Source organism: Rhinatrema bivittatum, chromosome 2, assembly GCF_901001135.1.
Source record: "Rhinatrema bivittatum chromosome 2, aRhiBiv1.1, whole genome shotgun sequence".
Lineage (NCBI taxonomy): Eukaryota > Metazoa > Chordata > Amphibia > Gymnophiona > Rhinatrematidae > Rhinatrema > Rhinatrema bivittatum.
In genome coordinates, this window is record NC_042616.1 from 222,704,633 (window position 1) to 222,726,352 (window position 21,720).

At 44.5% G+C, this 21,720-nt stretch overlaps 1 protein-coding gene across 1 annotated transcript in view; it reads right to left on the reverse strand.

Moving 5' to 3' along the window:
- COLQ (collagen like tail subunit of asymmetric acetylcholinesterase) overlaps positions 1–21,720 on the reverse strand; it is a 193,976-nt gene that overhangs the window by 135,385 nt on the left and 36,871 nt on the right. The window contains exon 2 of the mRNA XM_029589208.1: positions 1,523–1,626. Within this exon, the coding sequence (XP_029445068.1) occupies positions 1,523–1,626 (104 nt within the window). The remainder of the gene's footprint in view (positions 1–1,522; positions 1,627–21,720) is intronic.

Sequence of the window (21,720 nt, forward strand, 5' to 3'; positions counted from 1 at the left end):
CTTCAGAGGGATAGCTGTGTTAGTCTGGTGTAGCAAAAATTGACAAGAGGCGGGTGGCACCTTACATAGACTACCAGGCTTTCGAGGACAGAGTTCAGAATCCACTTCATCAGATGCATCTGATGAAGTGGATTCTGTCCTCGAAAATCGGTTAAGTCTATATAAGGTGCCACCTGCTTCTTGTCATTTCTCCTCATGAGTGGCACTGAATCAGGCTTCAACAGCCGTCTTCATGTGTTGCAAAAGTCTAAAATACAAAAAGCCCTTGCTTAAGGGAAGTCCAAACAGATGGTGCAAGATCAAAAAGAAATGCAGCAGGAGCCTTGCACTTGGCACCAAGGCTTCAACAGCGGAAGAATTCATTCTGAAACTTTCACTGGGTCACTGCAGGACAGGGAAATTCCAGTACCCCTAATGGTGATCTGTTGGCAATGTTAGTCTTCCCCTCTCCTGCAGTGAATCAGTGAAAATGTTACGAATTTGGAATTATACTTTTTTATTTTAAAGTTTTTGGCTGCCCAGAGCAGGGCTTCTACTGTTCTCTTGCTGCGCCTTGTAGGCTGCAACAGCTCCTCTTATGCACAGCCTCATGCCGGCCCTCATTAGCCTATTTGATTATACAACAGCACATAGGCCTCAGTGACTCCTGTCAACTGTGCAAGATGCTGGCCCCCCCCCCCGTGACTCCCCTTGGACCAGCAGACACTCCTGTCAAAGGGAACAAGAAGCGAGCTGACAGACTCCTCGCTCTTGCAGCCAGCCCCACAGAGACCAAGGGACCTGCCAGAGGCCCGCAGGTGGATGAGCAACCTCAAAACCTCCATTTCAAACCTGCCATATTTCCAGGGCACAGCTAAGATAACACAAGAGGTCATTTGTAACCCCCTGCTTAGAGAGCAGGATTCAGTTATTTAACGTATGAACCTTCCTTAGCTCACATTGATGTAGATGTACTAAACAGCAAAAAACATTGCCAAGTCTGCTTTGCAGGCAAAAAAGGCAGTGGTGTGTGTGTGTGTGTGTGTTGTTTCTGATAGCATGCACTATTTGCAATGTTGGCAGACAAAGCAGACTTTGAGAAATTTTCTGCTTTCACAAATAGTGACACTTGCAAAATTGAATTTAAATTAATGAGTGAAAGTGATGCAAAATTATGCAAAGCAGCTGATTAACTATTAGCGCATAGTAAAACTATTCTTGAAAATTGCTTTACAGGTCAGATTTCACAAAAGAAAATAATCAGACATCAGTGAGGTGTAGCTGTTTTGTTTTTCTTCTCTGCCAATATTTTCTGTGGCAAAACCACCCTTGCTTTTTTCTACCAGGCTTATTTGCATATAAGTCCTGATTAAAAAAATAAATAAATAATGCATGATATTTCTCAAATTGTGCACTGCAGTTTAGCATGGCTTAGTACATCGGACTCTCAGGGAGAAGTCTGCGGACAAAGTTGCTTGTAAAGTGCGTGAATAGTGCTAGAGATCCAGGAAAGAAAAAAAAAATACTTTAAAAAAATACTTACAAAATTCCTGCGGTCTCTGAAGAAAGGAGGCGGCGGAAACAGTGGTGGAGGTGGAGGAGTTAAGAAGCAGCAGCTTTGTTTCTTCTGCTCAAAGGAAGGAAACACTGTCCAAGATAAACAGGCATTAACCAGAGGGTTACACAGTGAAAAGCTCCAATGAGTCTGCAGCAAGGGATATCCCAGCAGAAATGCTCTTAACATCTATAGCACTGCCTCAAACATGCAAGGTAATCGTTTTCGGAAGTACATTTATTACAATACGAGAGACTGGTCCTCCCATAACACAGGCATTGACTGTCCTCAGGAGTGTTGCTCTATGGAAGAGAGATAATAGAACTATGCTCTATGCTCTATGAGGTAATAGAACTATGAGGTAATAGAACTATGCTCTATGAACGTGATTAGAAATTCTGCCCATGGTCAGACTGGGGTTTTCATAGGGGTAAAAAAAAAAAAAAAATTCCACCATTTTATTCTCTCCTTTCATAGGAAAAAGGGTTTATATTTCAGTGTGTGACATGGCACATCTTATGCTCTTAATTAATGGATCTATGATTTGAAGAAGGACAGGTCCAAACCCCATTTTCATCCTGTTCACCCCTGTTCAGCTTCCCATGCAGCCTCTGCTTTAGCTTTGAATAGCAATTGGCCTAACCAAATAGCGATGTGTATCAGCCTCCTTGCAAGCCTCAGAATGAAGGAATTGACCCCCATGTCCGTTTTTTTCAATGTTAAAATACATTGGAGCCCATCACCCGGTGCCAGGACCCTCCTTCCCCATCTTCAAGATACAGATGCAGGACGCACTATCATGGTGCGCCCAGACAAGGATCAGAGGACATCATAGTATGATGGCATCCAAGATCACTTCTACACCATAACAGATCGATTTTAAAACGAGCACACACGTATCGGCGTGCAAGCCAAGATATGCCGCAATTTTAAATCATGCACGCACTTGCGTTTGTATGTTTTAAAATACCACCTCCCGCACGTAAGTATGCGCCTAATCTTAAGCGTTTGCTCGAGAAAATGTACTTGGTGTATCTTTCCTGGGGCTTTGCCGGCTTTTACGCGCGTATGTGGGTGGATTTTAAAGACCCCCTCTCGTTCTTCATCCTGCACGCGCCCCCCCCCCCCCCACCAGTTGACCCAGACCCCTCACCCTGTCCTGTAGGCCCTAAAACTCGAGATCTCCAGACTTGCTCCTCATTTGGAGCAGCAGTAAAGTTACGACAATAACAATCCGACGCGTGCCGCGGTCTCCGGTTTTAAAGGAGGGAGTTATGCGTGCAACTGTTGGCCCCGTCCCAGAAGGCCCTTGATCCGCACCCGTACCTCGCCCCTTTTCTGCCCTCTTACTATTGACACACGCATGGGTACACACATGCGTACTTTGTGGGTTTTTTAAAAATCCCGGCGGCCCATTTTTGCACTTTTAAAATCGACCTGTAAGAGTTCAGAGTTCGAAAACAGCCAAGTGTCCAATACACATACTCTCTCCGCGGGAAAACGGAAGGGGCTATAATAAGGATGTGGGAAAATTTCCTGCGGCCCAAAAAACATCAAACTAACAACGGAAAAATGAGAAACAGTAAAACGATTCAGCTAACAACGAATAAAGCTGGCAAGTGATTAAAAATGGCCAAAAACCTAACGATGTGGAGAATGCAGCTGCCTCAGATGATGGTAATGAAACGTTTGTCTGGACGAGACGGCAAACCACAATGTTGGGAAACGTTTGTAACGTCAGCAACTTTATATTAATACCCTGCCATCTAAACCCCACAGTGCTAATCCAACTAAAGATAAAATAAGATAATCCCTTGGACTTCATGATTAATAGTGACAGTTTATATTTTAAACAGACAGTTTCCAAGTTCTTATATATTCATGGTATTGTTTAGCATTTACATTGTTAAGAACCGTCCAGATTTTGTGGTATGTTTGAGAGGTTACCTTTTTCTCAAGAGTGAAGGAAGGGGGATGGTAGAGGGGAAGGAGGGAGGAAATGTGTTAGCCTTTACAGCTCTTGCTATCAAATAATGAATTTTAGTATTATTTTAGATAGAACCTTGAAGAAGAGAGGGGACGACGACGATATATCAGTTGAGATGAACTGCATAACTGTTATATATTTTACTTGTTGTGGAAATAAATATTAATATCACGTGCTGTATTTATCACCTGCTCGCTGCAAGTTGTAACAGTTGATGTTATACTCAAATGACAGCTCAATGGCTGAACATGAAAAGTGGTCACAAGCCAAACCCAGGCACAGATGAAAAATACAGAATACTCAGGCAGAACCAGATGGCTGTCTCTGATTACAAAAGCGATTGAGCACGCTGACTGAATGATAAGACTGACCGAACGTGAGCCATAATCTACTACGGTACTGAGGAGTGGTGGTGACTATAGCAACAAGAAAACATGCACGGTGTAGATGGAATGGTCTTTGGACAGTACTTGGCAATCATGAGCTACCAAATTGGTCTGAATAAGAGATGCATGCAGCAAATTATTAATGAGGAATGTCAATGTGAGACCATGTGTACCTTCATACGATGCTAAGACAAATTATTTCGCTATCGTGTCTATGAGCCATTGATTAGGACTTCAAAAATCATTAGGTACCAGGTCTCTTATGACTCTATGTTACTCGATGTCCACTTTCACGTGATACTTAATGTCCACTTCCAGATTGAAAAATTATTGAAAAGTTATTGCATAATAACTGGCCAAAAAATAAAAGCCTTTAATGACACTTATCTTGCATATTTTTGTAGTCGGTGATCTAGGACCTGCATCTTCTAAGAGGAGTTGCCTAGTGGTTAGAGCAGCGGGCTATAACCCAGGGAAACCAGCGTTCAAATCCCACTCTCGCTCCTTGTGACCTTGGACAAGCCCCTGTAGTACCTGAATGTAATCTCTTTTGATGTACACTTTGAAATGCCGAAAAGCGGAATATAAATAAATAAATAAATAAATACCGATTAAGAACCTCTGCAGGCTAGGGATGCAAAAACGTTGTCACATTACAGACAGTTTTATTGGCTGCGCCATTATCCATGTGGAAGACTGTCTAAAGCAATACAAAGGCCAACCAGCAGGTGTTCTGTTTACCTTGTCCTGGCCCATGTCAAGAACACAATGCCAGAGAAGTTAGAAATAGGCCTTACTGCAGCTGAGATCCAAAACACTGACATTTCTGATCTGCCATTGGGTTCAATCTTCTCCAGTTTGATAGTAATTGCCACTTTAATTTGCTATCCATTCTGAATTTTCCAACTGAAGTAAAATATGACTGCTGGTTTGCAGCTTTTGATGGAGATGGCGAGGGGTGAGAGTCATACTTTTCACTGCTTCATCCTTCAATCTTATTATATTATAAATTCCCACAGGCTGAAAAAGTACAGATTCCGTTCCAACATTCAGGCCGATGCTGTACCATGCACTGGCTGCAGCGTACGGTTTAACCCACGATTGAACCCGCGTTTTGGATGCGGGTCCATATCCCCTGATGCAAAACAGAGGTTAGTGCATCCAAAACACGGGTCCAATCGTGCGCCTAGGTAATAGCGCTCATAATATGCAAAAGCCCTGGAACAAGCCCAGAGGCGCACAGTTTTACTCTCAAAAATCAATATGGAGCTGGTGTTAAGTCTTGAGGAGCCCAAAAAGTGTACAGTAAAGCAGAAAATACTGCTTTTCTGTACTTCGTCCGACTTAATATCATGGCAATATTGAGTGTCCGTCTTCCTAAGGGGCTGATAGCCACCTCTCCCGGGCGCCTGCTGTCGAGGAGGCGCTAGGGGCGCACAATTTTCCCCTAGCGCCTCCTTTTTACTGCGGCAGCCCATTTGCATTTAGCCTTGGAGAGCTGGATCGGCGCATGTTAAGGGAGCGGGCACTCAATCATGAGCACCCCATTAACGTACGCTGATATTGCATTGGCCCGATTGTCAAATCAAGGTGTTTTTATCATTTCCGGGTGTGATCATGTCTACAGAGTTGTTCATATTAATTCAGTTTCCAGGCTTTCTTTGGGGATTACAAACAGGGGTGCCACTTAATGCTTACTATGACAGTAACTTTCAAATAGATGTGCGGATGCCCATATACACATATGTCGGCGCATGTGGCCATTTTATAACATGCACAAATGCACGAATGTTACAAAATAATCTAGGTGCACATGTGTGTGCTCCTAGAAATTTAATTAAGTTGGCTTATGGATGTGCAACTACCTGTATTTTAAAATAGACACACATCCAGCCAAGGACCAGTTTTACCAGTTCATCCACCAGTTTGCCCCTGGTTATACAGCCTGCACTTACGTCAAAAGCATCAAGGCTATTGATTAAGGGTAGCAATCCCCATGTCTTCTATTAAGGATAGTAACTGCTGCTCTGGTGCAGGTTACCCCCATGCACCCTCTTTTTCATTTCCGGCCTCTAGCCTTTAGGGATCCACAGTGTTTATCCCATGCCCCTTTGAATTTGTTGACTCTTTCCTTCTTTACCACTTCCTCTGGAAGGGCATTCCAAGCATCCACCACCCTCTCCATGAAGAAATATTTTCTGACATTGGTTCTAAGTCTTCCTCCCTGGAATTTCATTTCGTGACTCCTAGTTCTACTGTTTCCTTTCTGACAGAAAAGGTTCAGGGTAGTGCATCATTTAAACCTTTCAGGTATCTGAAGGTCTGTCTCATATCTCCCCTGCAACTCTTCTCTTCCAGGGTAACATATTTAAATCCTTCAGCTTCTCCTCATTTGTCTTCCGATACAGACTTCACACCATTTTGGTCACCCTTCTCTGGCCGTCTCCATCTGTCTCTATCCTTTTTGAGATACGATCTCCAGAACTGAACACAATATTCCAGGTGAGGCCTCACCAAGGACCTGTACAAGGGGATTATCACCTCCCTTTTTCCTGCTAGTATTTCCTCTCCCTATGCAGCCCAGCATTCTTCCGGCTTTTGCTATCGCCTTGTTACATTGCCTTGCCCTCTTCAGATCGCCAAATACCATTACCCCAAGGTCTCTCTTTTGGTCCATGCACATCAGTGTTTCACTCCCCATCAAATACATCTCTTTTGGATTACCACACCCTAGATGCATTAATCTGCACAGGAACACTTATAAAGCCCCATAAATCACAGAAGTTCAGTTCTATAACAAATACACATAATAATGCAACAGTAAAAACAAAATGACATTGCAAAACTAAAAGTACTATAAAGCAATATCATTATCAAATTAATTAACTATAAAGTCAAAGGACTAGTCCAATGTGCAAGGAGATTCCTCTTATACGTTTCATAAAACCTAGAAAACCTAACCTTCTCTGTTACCTCCTATTCAGCACCAACATGAGTTAAGGCAGATCTACCCACACCACCCTGCTCATCAGCTTAAGTTAAGTAATGGCTACATATTGCCTTTGTTTAGGTCAACCTTCAGCTTGTATAATGTAAATTAATGGTATCAGGCTAATTTAGGGTAGACAAATGTTCACCATACTAAACATAGCTATCTTAAAAGTGAATTTGAAAAGCTGGACATGCACAGAAATCAGGAGATGTGCGCCAATCTAGCACTAGAGCATGTCCACCCTATTTTATAAAGCAGGCAAATGCGTACACAAGGGCCAATGTGTGAACGTCTTGTATCAGAAGTAAAAGGTGCTTAGAGTGGATGTTCTGGGGAGGGGCCAAGCAATGTGCACGCAAGTACCTATGCACACGGGCATGCACCAGGTCAAGTGCCACATAACTAGATTTCTGCTATGAAGGAGGTATAAGGCAACTGTGAGGAGGTATAAGGCATCTGTGAGGGGTTTGAGGGGTCTGTGGTAACTGAGAATCAACAAATTTAAAGGGGCATGGGATAAACACTGTGGATCCCTAAAGGCTAGAGGCCGGAAATGAAAAAGAGGAGTTCCCACTCAGGGATTGCAAAGGCAAATTACCTCTCTCTCCAACAACAATAAACAATGGGGGTAACCTTCACCAGAGCAGCAGTTACTATCCTTAATAGAAGACATGGGGATTGCTACCCTTAATCAATAGCCTTGATGCTTTTGACGTAAGTGCAACATTGCTCCCAGCTTTGATGGTGGGGGTGGGGGGAGAATAAAGGGGACTTGGATACAGACAACAACCAACATGGGCCCTGACCTTTACAGTCTGGGATACTGACACGCAGACATAAGAGGAAAAGCTCAGAACGGCTTCTATGGCCAAGTCCCAAAGCAAAGAACGTCAAGCAGCATTGTCTGAATTATCAAGAAAGCTCCTCACTCAGTAAAAATGTTGCTAGCAATAATGTATTGGTTTGACAGCTGCTTGATTTTGATTGATTGTAAATATTACTACCCTTATCATAATGCTTGGGGGGGGACTGCACTGAGCGGCAGTTACTATCCTTGAGAGAAAAACGGGGATATCCTACACGGAGCAGCAGATACTACCATAAGAAGCTTGTAGGGCAGACTGGATGGTTCATCTGGTCTTTTACTGCTGCCATTACTATGTTACTATATTATGGTTGGTGTTTTTTAATTCTATTTGTAATCCACCTTGAATGTTATTTTCCCTTAGAAAAACAGAATATACATTTGAAAATTAAATTGTAATCACCTCCTCTCTCCCCTTCTCTGGGGGTCACCTTCCCAGCCCTGGTGACAGGGCTGATGGAAGCACTAGAACTAGGCGACCACCTAGTGCACCACAGATTTGGGGGTGGCCCAGCAGCCACCTACTGCTTCCATCGGACCTGCTCAGAATTGTGAAAAAAAAACCTGGTCCCGACACTGGTGGCAGCTACAGGACCTAGGCGATTGGACCTCCTTCCAGCCCTCGGGGACTGAAAGAGGAAATGTGTTGTGGGCCCACGTGTGCATGAAAAGGTTGCCCAATCATCACAGCTAGAAGGAATGAGCCCAGAAGAAAAGACTGAGAGAGTCACACATTGGAGCATCAGTTGGGCAGCATCGACAGGGCCATGTGAGAGAAGAGAAGCAGCATGGGCTGGGCCACGTGGCAGAAGAGAGGTAGCATCGGCCACCCATAGAGCTGAAGACAGGCAGCATTGGACAGGCTATGCAGCTGAAAAGAAGAGCAGCAACAGATGGACTGTGTGGGCAAGAACAGGAGCTGTGTCTGCTCAACAAGGAAGAGAGTGGAGGCCTCCTGATGACGAAGAAGTCCAAGAAGAAAGCTGCTGCTGCTGCCTGCACCTAGGAGGGAGAGAAAATGAAGAGTGTATGTGTGTGACCATGTGTGAGTGCAAGTGTGTGTGAGAACATATAGGAAGAGAGAGCATATGTGTGTGAGAGAGCATGAGGGGAAGAAAGAGAACGTGTGTGTGTGTGTGTGTGTGTGTGTGTGTGTTTGTGTGTGCAAAAGCATGTGGGGGATAGAAAACATGTGAGGGAGCAAGCATGTGTGTATTTGCAAGAGCATTTAGGGAAAAAAGAGTATGTGTGTGTGTGTGAGAGAGAGCATGTGAGGAAGACAAAGCGTGTTTGGGTGACAGTCTGTGGGGGCAGAGAGCATGTGTGTGTGTGAGAGAGAGAGAGAACACGAGGGGAAGAAGAAAATTGTGTGTGTGTGAGTGTGAGAGCATGTGAGGAGAGAAAAGGGGTGTGTATGTGTGTATGAGAGCATGTGGGGGAGAGAGGTGGTGTGTGAGAGAGCATGTAGGAAAGAGAGCATGTGTATGTGAGAGCATATAGGGGAGAGACAGCATGTGTGTGTGTGTATGAGAGAGCGTGTGGAGAAGAGAATAAGTGTGTGTATGAATATGTGTGAGTAAGTGAGTGTGCATGTGTTGGGGTCTGTGTGAGGGAGAGGAAGTTTGTGTATCGCAGCCATCAACTTCTCCCACTAATCCATGACAAGCTCAGACTGAAAATCTAAAGTTCCCAGATATGGAGAGCAGGAGATTTTTTATCCTTATTTTTAATTATTGGGTGGTGATTGGATGCGTCTGCTGTTTTGCAATATTTTATTTGTGTTTGGGAAAGCTTTCAAAATTTGTATGAGTCTTTAAGTGCTGGATATTCTATACATCAGCTGTTTTGAAATTATTTTATTAGTATGATTTTACTATTATGATTAATAATTTATATATCTTGATTTTATTGTTTGATGATTCATGAGGAATGGTGATATTTCTGTTTTTCCATTGTTGCGGTGTATACACGTATTGGCATGTTGCGATTTAAAATTCAGTTTTTGCCTGAACATTTCTACTTATACTTTATGGTAGCTTTATGCTGTATTTGGTGAGGGTCTGTGTTCTGAAATGAAGCATTCTGTTAGCATGTGGTTTCTCTTAGGGATCTGTAGTAGTTTGGCCTGTTCTGTTTTCTTGATAGGAGGTGTACTGATGTTTTAGAGTTTGGTGTAATATTTGTGGTATTCTTTTTCATAGGTGGGGTTGTTACTATTTGAGTGTTGGCAGATAGTACTGTCTTGCCACATCAAACACATTACAATAGGTCTAATGCCATATGAGTCCCAAGTTGCAGAGTTTTCTGGTTGGCACCACAGCGGTGCATGTAACTATCACAACAATGTGTATATTATTTTCACTTCAGAATGTCATTTTTTATGTAAAATCTGTTGTTATAAATATATAATTTTAAATTGTGTATCGGGAAGTGTGTGTGTGTGTGTGTGGGTGGGGAGGGCGCCAGGCTGTAAGGTTTGCCTAGGTTGCCTAATATCCTTGCACCGGCCCTGCCTGGAGAGCACTGGATTTGCTCAACCAGAGTGGGGAAAAAAGGTTTCTGGGTCCCATGGAGTGGAGACAGGAAACACCTGCAAGGCCACTGAGCAGAGGTTACCTCCAAAAATAAAACACACTGTCCACACTATGTTGTGCTCCAAACAAGAAAAGAGTTTACTTAGAGGAAAAAACCCAGTGAAGTTTCAGCAGTTAAAAAGCAAAGTCTGAACCAATCCACTGCCATTCTCCTTCTCCAAAAATCTTCAAAACGCTTTCACAATGCAAAGCCAATCGGTTTCAGCACCTCTGCTCCTCTCACTGGTGCTCTGTTGTTCAGTCCAGCAAGGAGACGACGAGAAGGCAGAGTCTCTCTTGAAATTTCTCTAATTTTCACACCTCCCTGAGCAGCCCAAGTCCATTCTCCCACTTTCCTCTGGAGGCGAGAAAGTCCTGGTTCTCCCCTGTCTTCCTGCACAAATATTTCAAGGGAAGGGCTACATCGAGCATTTCAAAGCACCAAGAGGGCTGATGGGGGGGGGGGGGGGGGGGGGGGGGGGCAGGTGGAAGGTGACCCCTCGGATTGTGTGGACTGGGAAAGGGGGAGAGCAGCAGGCAGGATCCTCATAAACATCACTAATAACATTTCTAGATTTCTCCAAAGTTGGCAACTGTACCACAGTCCCGGGAACACTTCACCCTGCATCTGCCCCATGTGTGTGTGTGTGGGGGGAGTCACTTTCCCTCTCACACACTCCTCCCCTCCTCCTCCTCTCTCTTTCACCTCCTTCCCATGACTCACTCTTACACTCCCTCTCCCCATCTCCTTTCATACCTTCCTCATTACTTCTTCCCCTTTTCTCAACTCATTGTTCACTCTCACTCCATCCCTTCCCTCTCTCGTCTTGCATCTCCCTTCCTTCTTATTCTCACCTCCCTTTTCACCTCCTATCCAATTCATCCTGTTTCTTCTGACTCCCCCTCCCCACCTTCCACCTCCCTCCCACTCTTCCCTCTCATTTATCCCCTTCCTTCTCATTCCATCTCCTCCCACCCCTTCTCTTAACTCATCCCCTCCCTTCACTCGCCTCCTTTCTTTTCCTCACCCCTTCTCTTTCCTTCCCTTCTTTCACTATTCACTTTTCTACCTTCATTCATTCCTCTCTCCCTCTAGTTCACCCCTTCTTTCTTCTCACTCAGTTCTCTTTTTGTTTTTCTCATCCCCCATCCACTCACCTTGATCTTCCAGTGCCTCATCTTTGTGGTAGCTAGAAGGGCCTGGCCTCCCAGTTAGTGCTTGCTTTCACTGCCACAGTTTCACAAGCAGGCGCCTGGCTTCTCTGCAGGCTCCTGCTTCTAGTGCAGCAGCTCCACTGTTGTTGGCGGTGCCTGCCCCCCCCCCCCCCCCCCCCCACACACACACCTGAGGGGGAAAACCCTCCACAGAACAAAAAACTTCAGGGGACTGATAAAAAGGAAAAAGTTTGGCAGGCTGCAAAATTGAGTTCCTCGGACCAGATTCAGCCCGTGGGCCAAAGTTTGGGGACTCCTGCCATAGAGGAATATTTATCCTTCCTAGAAATACTCCTGGCAGTCCAGGTGAGGACACACAGCTCCTGGTTGCCCCTTCCTTTCTTCCAGTTTCTTCACATAACTCTCAGGTCTTTCAGCTTCAAAACCCCGTCAGACTTCTGCTACACAGACTCTTCAGTAGTGTTCATGGGAACACTAACTCCAATTCCTTAACTCCATAATAACTCCTAAATAACGCCTTCCTGTGCCTCGTGGGAGACATTTTTATATACCCCTCTCTGACTTATCCTCTTTGGGGGAAATGAATCCACCATTACTCACCAGAAACATAGTCACCTCTCAGACCTCCCACTGCTAGAAGGCTCCCAATGTTAACCAATACACTCAATTTGACCTATGGTAGGGCCTAAGCTGTCTTACAAAATTAAAATAGATACAGCATTCAATATTTCTTGACTAAAACCTAATGAGATATAGGCATCATAAAAATACCCTGCAGGTAGTAGTAGTTTTCCAATTTCTGTTTTAACTCTGAAACGGGTCCATTGATGAAGATCATAATTTGGTCATTCCCAAATGAGAATATCAACACTGTGCAATATAGAAGGCCTACCTATGACACTTGTTTGTTTCCAAGGCCTGCCAATCTCAACACCTCCCACAGGCCCCATATTTGCTGATAGAGCTGAAAAATACAGAACTGGATCAACTGTTCTAGGTGATGTTCGAAAACCAGAATAACCAATAATCAACTATGCTTCACAGATGTACCTACCAAATACACTCCTAGTGTCAACCTGAGAAAGAACAGGGTACTCCTGTATAATGACAGCTGTTCCTTACTCCTAAATACCTCTGTTAAGATTACAAGGATCTGGAATGTCTTTGGTCTATTTAAAATTAATATCTTTGTACTGAACAAAGTGGCTAGCATGAAAGTCTTTAGTTTCAGCACTGTTACAGAACAGCGATATAAATTTCAAATATGATCTATGAACAGATGAAAATTCATAAAACTTGGCAAGATGAAATTCCTCCAGAACGTCAACTTTGGGTTGCAGGTAATCAAGACACATGGACAATCGGTAGCTGAGGCATTAATAATAAGGGATTGCACAGTGATTTAAAATGACATGGAAAGGACCAATGACATTTGTTGCTACATTTTGTGTCGTTTTCCATCTGATTTAATATGTGCTAAGATGCAGAAATGAAATGAAAAAATAATAAAGAAAACGAAACAGAAAACAAAAGGTTTTTCCAGGCACACCCCTAATAATCTTACGCTGACAGGGAGAGAGGATAGGGTAGAAGTGAGGGAGACTCGGTACAAAGGGAAAGAATGAGACAGAGACAGGAAGCTGAGGGACACCATGACCCAGACATGTGACCAAGGCTCAACTAAGGCTGCTGGATCACCACACCAAGTTCTAAAGTGAGGTCACCTGTTCTGTAGGCAGAGTATCAGGTGCAGAAACAACCAAACTAGTTTCTGGGGCAAAGACATTGGGAGGGCAATTTTCAGAGTGAGTGATTTGGATTAGGAGGCCTTTACCCAGGTAGATTGCCCTGGCTGAAACTTGCCCCACCCATAGCCCCCAGCAGTAGCTAAAAATATGTGAGGGCTTCCTTTACAGAGAAGGTGGTAGATGCATGAACAGCCTCCCAGTGCAGGTGGTGGAGACAAGGCCAGCATCTGACTTCAAGAAGGCATGAGACAAGCCACAGGGGATCTCTGAAGGAATGATAGAGATTGTAGAGCTGAGTGGTTGTATGGATGGGCAGACGAGATGGACTGTGTGGTTTTCCTTTATCTGCTGTCATGTTCTATGCTTCTGTGTTTCACAGTGTACATACTTTTAGCTGCAGTTCCCAGGATGTATAGACTGGGGGGAGTAAGCAGTGTGCACATATTTGGATTTTCAAATGTAAATGTGCTTATTTTACTCCCAATCGGCTGCCTGCACAAACAGCAGGCGTAAATTATAAAATGTGTACAAAAGTGCATGCATGCATAGCGAGCTATTGAATATTGCTCCCTATGGGCCTGATTTTCTAAGGCATTTCTCCCATTCTATGTATATGGGAAAAAAGCTTACAAGTAAATTTTGAAATGAACGCGCATGCACCCATTAACGCTCATATTAAGCACGTGAGCGAAAATACGCTCAATTTCATAACATGCATGCAAGTACATGCGTATCATTTAAAATATCCCTACCGTTCGTATCTGTGAAGCCTTTATGTGCATACTCACAAGTGACAAGAGAGAGAAAGAGAGAGAGAGAATCTGACACTCTATATATCTCCCATTGTAAGAGGGGCACTTTGAACTCAGGGTGGGTTTTGGGGGGGGACAATGTTACAAGGGTCTACAGATCCTTGCGCCCTAGGGGGACCAATGTAACGTCGCCCGCCTTCAAAACCCATCCTGAGTTGAAAATGCCCTGTTACTGTGGGAGATATATAGAGTGTCAGATTGTCCCTCTCTCTCTCTCTCTCCGCCCCTCCCCCCCTTTGCTCAGGATTCCTCTGGCCCAAATTCTCCAGACTTACGCCTCATAAGGAACAGTAGTAAAGTTACGCAGGCATTCCCCACCCTTTTATTCTTGGCGCTCACACAGGTATTATGTGTGTACTTTCCGGCTTCTTAAAATTCATGTTGCTCGCGCGCGGCCCATTTACCTCTTAGTATATTGGGTCCTATATGCCAGTGATCTTTTTAACATTAAATACAAGAAATCTCCACTGGACGGCAGAATGCTGAAACCATTGGAAAGTTTGCTAACACCAGCAACTTCACATTACTCCCAGCTAAGAGTTTAAATAATAAAGCAATTGTTAGTAATAAAATACTGATGCTTCCCTTTTACATATTTAATTTTACTAAAGGAGAAAAATGGATCCCATGTATTCCATGAAAGATTTATTTCTTAAAAAACTAAAGTAAACAAGATCTAAAGATAAGTGTCATGCCTTGGAGCAGCATCCCAAAGACTGAGAGGAGGGAATGAATGAAAGGGATGAAGTGGAAGCAACCACAATATCTTTCAAGTGCATAAAGGGTCTGGCTTGCCCAGTCCTTTTATTATTAGTTTTGATCCCCACCCAGTTTGTAAAGGCAGCTGTGAGCAAGTGTCAGCAGCTAGAGTTCCCCACATGCCATGGTCCTGTCAATCACAATCCAGGGAAACCAATGACTCTTACGGAGTTAAGACAAGCCCACCGGGCATTTGGATAATATATGAGAGCAATTGGATAATATATTCCATGTAACGCAATATGTCAGAAGCAATGCAGTCTAAAATTCTGTACAAAGCAGATGCAGTAAAGCAGGGGTTGAAATAACAAGTCTACCGACTTTTTTTTTTTTTAAAGCGGGGGTCTGCCCAGCATTGTTCATTATCACACAAATCTGAAAATTCTCTTCCATTTATTTAAAAATAATCCCCATCCCATTAGTCAGCTTCTCCCATCTTAGCTAACCTGTGACAAACTTGTTTTCTGCGGAACTTGACAGAAAAAAAAATGTATTAGACACATCTATGTGAGTTCTGCATCCAGCCAATCACCAAGGAAAAGGAACTGTAATTACCCTTTTTCCAAGGTCTGTGATCATCACCTGCTAATGCAGTGAATTACAATAAAGCTCCCTGATTGACCCCACGCTGTAACTAGTGCCTAAGACTTGTCAGAAAATACTCTGAACATTTTAGAAGGGCTAGGAATGAAATACTCAGTATCCCAATGATACAGTTATAACCAATACCTTGAATTCATGTCATTTTGCAATCATACAAAATTGTGAATAATACAGGGAGGGTGATTTTATAAAAGTCTGTGTCAGGCTAAAGTCTGCATGCAGAAAGTCCCTGCAGTCTTTAACTTGAATTTTCAAACCAGACTATGCGCTTAAGTTTGCTTTAAAAATAAGCGGGGATGCACGGCACTCTGGTGGTATATGCCACACATGTGCACCTGCAACCAAACAGATACAAATGTGCACATATAGATTTATGCGCAAGTTTTTGAAAATTGAAAGTATGCATCTAAATGGTTACCCTGCCCCAACTCTGCCTCTCTGTAACGGCCTTTTCTAGTGTACATGTTGCGATTCCTCCCGCCGGAGGCTGCTGCAGTCCTCGGACTTTACTGAGCGGCAGGAACCACCACCGACGTTCCTTCACGGCTCGGTGGCTGCCCTTCTTCTTCGGCACAGCGGGGCCATGCCGGTGTCCCAGAGCGGCAGGAGCCGCTGATATCATCGTCCTTCCGCGGCTTGGAGGCCACAGTCCCCGGACTCACCTGCGGCAGGGAAGCCGCTTCCAGCGTCCTCTTCGCGGCTCAGATACCGTCTCCTTGGTCGCGGCCTGTTCCTTCGGCCCAGCCCTGCTCCTCCTGCTCTCAGCAACAGCATGGCCACTGTCCAAGGTACTGCACCTTCTGCTGGATATGCCCCGGGCCCCACCTGAACTCCTCCCAGGGCGTCTCCTTATGTTCAGCCCTACTTACGGGCCTTGCTTCCACTTCATCCTCGCCTTCGCAAGGAGCCAGTTCAGGAGTTGTACTGCTCCTGGATCCTGTTCCAGCTCTCCGGTCCCAGGAGTTTCCGATGACGTCCTCCTCCTCCTCCTCCTCTTCAAGGCATTCCGTTCCTCGTCGTCCTTGTCTTCAATGTTCCATCCTCCAAGTCCTCCAAGTCCTGATGTTCAAGTCCTGATGTTCAAATCCTGATGTTCCGTGAGTCCAGTCCTGATATTCAAGTCCTGATGTTCCGTGAGTCAAGTCCTAATCTTCTCATCCTGATGTTCCGTGAGTTCAGTCCTGATGTTCTGTGTTTCAAGCCCTAAAGTTCCAAGCCCTGAAGTTATATGTTCCAGTCTTGATGTTCCTTGATCCAAGTCCAGGTCCTGAACAACCCGTGCCTCCGGAGGTTCCTTGCTTTTAATTCGAGTCCCGATTTCCAAGTTTCAAGTTTTAATCCTCATCTGTATCCTGTTCCGACTCCAGAGGATCCAAGGGGTTACTTCATTCCTGTGCTATGAGATGTCCGGAACTTGTCCCGCTTCCCTCATGGTCCGCGACCAGCCCCGGGCTGTGTAGGGCGCCTGAGGGCCTTGCTCATCCTCCCATGTCCTCATTTCATGTTCCTTGTCTGTGTCTCTAGTGTGGTCCACGACCGGCCACAGACTGTGTAGGGCACCTGAGGAACTTTGCTTGTTTTTCGTCTGAGTCTACATCCCAAGTCTCCACGTCTGAGTCTTCTACTCTAGAGCCTCCATCCGCCTTTGTCTCCTGTCCGGCCTGCCACCTTTGCCGTTCCCAGCGGCAGGTCTGAAAGGGCGTGGAGTGGTCAGAGGCCAACCACTCAGACACCAACCTTGCATGATTGGCCTCACCAAGGCTGTGCAGGTCAGCGGAGGCCTGGGCTTCCGGTCCTAGCCCAGATGGGACTTTGTCTCACCTGCCTCGGCGCTTCCTTGAAGCTCCTCTCCTGGTTCGACGGGGCCCAAGGGCACACTTCTCCTGGGGATCGGGAGCACTCCCTAGCGTTCCCTCCTACGGATCCCCAACAGTACATAAACGCATACAGAAAATTGTTTTGCATCTATTTTTTTTAACTCTTTATTATTTTTTCTAAATACACAATTCAAATAAAATGATTGAAGCTGGCATTAAATGACATAACCAAATAATCACAAAACAAATAATCACAAAACAATAACCAAACAAAATTAAGAAATATTATTAATGGCCATTCAATTACAATCCATTAAGAGGGGGAGTGATAAAGAAAGCAAAAGGCAAAATAAATTATTACAACTATATACCTAATTGATTCCTTAAACAGAATTTATAAATTGACCCCTCTATTTTGCAGAAATCCTTCTAACTGTTCTGGGTCATAAAATATATACTTAATATTCCCAAGAATAACACAAATTTTACAGAGGAACCTCAAGAAGAAACTTGACTGAGTGCTAATATCCTGTTTTGTTTTGTTTTGTTTTTGCAAGAATAATTTATAACTTGAATGAGCAACTTTGGACATGTCAGGAAAAATAACCAACTTCCTTCCAAGAAATATTTTGTCTTTCAATCTAAAAAAGGATTAAGTGTCCATTCCTTCTCAGATTCTGACGCAAAGGAAACTAGAAGTGTAGCATTAAGAAAATCTCCATCAAGAGATACTTGTGGGGGAATAGACCAACCATCCGATGAAGTAGAAACCAACTCCCTAGTGTCCTTCATAGGCAAGTGGTAAGCTTTGACTATTAAAGGATTAAAGGTACTTTTGTAGAAGAGACTTTTTAATAATTCAAGAAAAACTCTCTTAAGCACACGAATAGAGAGAACTAAAGAAGATTTAGGAAAGTCAGAAAACATAGATTACATCAACACAAATAATTTTCCATATTTTCTATCTTACAATGTAAAGTCTCACTGTCATGAATCAAAGACAATGAAGTATTCTGCAGGATGGTAATTTGATCTTCCAAATTTCCCATGTTCCTTTCACATTCTTATAATTGTAAAGATTGATTATTCAATTGAGAATGCAGCTGTTCAAATAGCCCAAACGTTTTATCAATTCTAGCAGTTAGGGATTTCTCCACAGCTGTTACCGCAGTCCATACTGTCTCTAGGGTGATGAGGGATGACTTATTTGGGGGTAGATACAGAGGGGCCAATATTGAGCTGCTGAGCGGCTTGGCTAGTGAACCTATCCAGCTAACTGGCAGGGTTTATTCTGCACCAGCAGTATGACCAGAGCTAGCCGCATAAGTTAAGCGGTTAAATCCAAATATCAGAGTTAGCTGCATAACTTATGCAGTTAAATTGTTGCTTAATGTATGCAGTTAAATTCTAGCCGCATAACCTGTTACTATGCACCTAGAATTTAACCGCATACAGCATTTAATATCGCCATTTTGCATTTAGATGAATAACTTTTTGGTTATCCTTTTAAATGGCTTTTGGATATTGACCTTAGAGTGACAATCCTAGAGATCCAGGTATACACTTAATAGAGGAAGCAACTGTGTCTAAATTGTCTACCCCCTCAGAACCCAGTCTGAGTAAGTTTATCATTAGCCATTGCAGACACATGAGCTTTCCCCTCCAGAACTGGACCTCCCTCACCACAAAGGGATGGTGGAAGTCTAGTGTTAGGGCTGAGAGAAGTGGATAAATCAACAGGAAGGAAAGCAAACCCTCAAGTCCCCCAGAATCTAAAACTTGCTGTTGGGGAGCACTAGGGAGTGATCCCAAATCCGGAGAGGTTGGTGTGCCCTTGGACCACAGCGTGACTGCAGAGAGCTCCGTAGAAGCGCCGAGGCAGGCGAGACGTGTCCAAGCACAGGCGGACATGCTGAAGACCAGGGACTCTCACCTCCGCCGAACCTGATGCATCAGAAGAGACCCAGCAACGCAATGCTGGTCTCTGGGGTAGCCCTCTGGTCACTCGATAGCCCTTTCGGACCTGCCATACGGGAATGGCAAATGCGTCAGGATGGACAGAGGTTGAGGGCAGGTGATGGAACTGGAACAAGATGGGAACTCGAAGACTTGGACAAGACTTGAAGACTGAAGACACGATCAGATGATACTTGAAGACATGATCAGACAATACTTGAAGGCATGATCAGACGATACTTGAAGACAAGGTCAGACGAAGGTACTTGACAAGGCTGAGGCAAGGCTGAAGAGAAGAACATCAGGAACACTGATGAAGACACTTGATGAGTGGAAAGACATCAGCAGAATTAAAACTCAGCAGAAATAGGAATCCGGCCAAGACTCGTAGACAGAGCTTTGGTGACCCAGCATGATCGACACACCTGACAGACCAACCCGAACAAGCAAAGGCTTCAAACCTGGCAAGGAAGACGCACCAGAAGGTAATTCTGAAGTTGAACAGAGGGCGACAGCCCACTAGGAGGTAAATCCGGAACCAGGACATCCGAGAAGAAGGCTTCCCTGAAAAAGGAGTCAAAAGGTCTGAACGCTTGAAAGCGAAGGATCTGAAGATGAGGACGTCAGGAGAATCTGAAGACAAGGATATCTGGACATGAAGACGTCTGGAATGTCAGGACATCAGGACTTCAACCCCCAGGACACTCAGTCAAGAGCATCACGGAGGTGTTGAGAGAACTGGAGAACAAGACATCTGGACTTCGGACCCCCAGGTCACTCAAGCAAGAGCATCGAAGAGGCACCGAGAGGCAGAACAACTGGATGACGGTCTTCAGGAAAGACAGGACATCAGAGGGTGGACATCAGGAAGATTTGAAGGTGAGGACATCAGGAAGGTCGGACGACAAAGACATCTGAAGACAAGGACATAGGATCCGGCGAGAGACCAGGACATGGAATGAAGATGAGAACAAAGGATCAGAAACAACAAAAGAAGACAAGGGAATTCCCATGAAGAACAGAATGCCTAGGAGAAGCTGACATGATGACTAGCTCCTTGCAAAGGCAACGATGAACTGAAGACAGAGCCCTTTTGTAGGACTGAAGAGGAAACACCTTGATTTCATCACTAGGAGGGGCCGCAGGGCTACTCCCACCGCTGGTCCTTTAAATCCAGAGAAGAGTGCGGCCGCGCACCTAGGAGGCAGGACCAGGGACAGCGGCGTCCATGCCACAAAGCAGAGGCAGGAACAGCACTAGGCCATGAAGCAAGGCCCAGTGCAGGAAGCGGCCTCCTGCCGCAGGAACTTGCCATTGGTTGGAAAAAAAGAAATCAAGACTTGCCTAGAGATCCGAGGTAGAAGCATCAGTATTGGCTAGGATGACCCTGACAACTGCTTTCTGCTTTATCTCCATCAAGACCAAGTTAAAACAAGACTAGCAAACTCAGATGTAGGGGTGCATCCCTTTGGCTCACACTGATGACTGGACGCCGTAGATGCTCAGATCTTATACCACATAGGGAACTCCCATCTGACATCAGAGCAAAGCGACAAGTACTTCCACTGATGGAAGGGTGCAGGCACAGCATTTCCCTCAGGTAGGCTGGCCTGCAATGAAGACTCCCTCTTGCACATACTTTTATGCACACAATTCCACAGGCAATTTTCAAAAGCCCATACACAGATAAAACCAGGTATTAGGTGCATAAATCCTTTAAAAAATTCAGTCCTTAACGTTTTGTGTTATCAGCAGAAACCTGAGTTTAGAGACTTCTTTGGGGCAAAGCAGGATGGCAGATGCACTCTAAGTCCATCCATAGTGCTTTGTTTTTGCCACTGTTTTCTTTCTTTTATATATTTTTTCAGAATGTTGAAGAGGAGGAAAGGCAAACTTGAATATCTCCTTCTGAATCAGTGATGGCCTCCTCTCCTGAGCCCTTCAACCAATTCATGCACTGCAGGGAAAATCAGCTTGTCCCTCTGATGCTCAGCTGATTGGAGGGATGGTATTGGAAGATTTGCTGCCACACTGCTTGGCTTATCACTTCCTTGGAGTCTGGAAGTATGGAGGATGCCAGTAGAGCTCTCACGGGAAGCTCTAGTGTTACCAAGGAGCAGTCCCTGGACCGATGACATCACAGCGATGGTGGATCTGAGTGGCATGCATTTGGGGACTTTGGGAGAGAAACTATACTCAGAAGCCTGGAGTCGTTGGAGCTGGCATGTACCCCTAAGGGAGCCAGAGGAGCAGTAGGGACAGAGAAGACTGGACTACCCCAAGAAGGGAGTAGCTGCAGAGTTGGTCCAGGTACTTTTTTGCCTTTGTGAAATCCCATACGTTTATGCTGGAAGCAATTTGGTTTTGCCAAAGGTTTGGGGAGGAAAACTCAGTTTGTTCAAATTCAGAAACTTTCTGTTAAATTTCAGAATACTGATGGCATGCTTTTGGCTCAAGAGAAAGAACTGGAGTGCACTAAGAGATTGGCTATAAAAAAAAAAACAGAAGATAG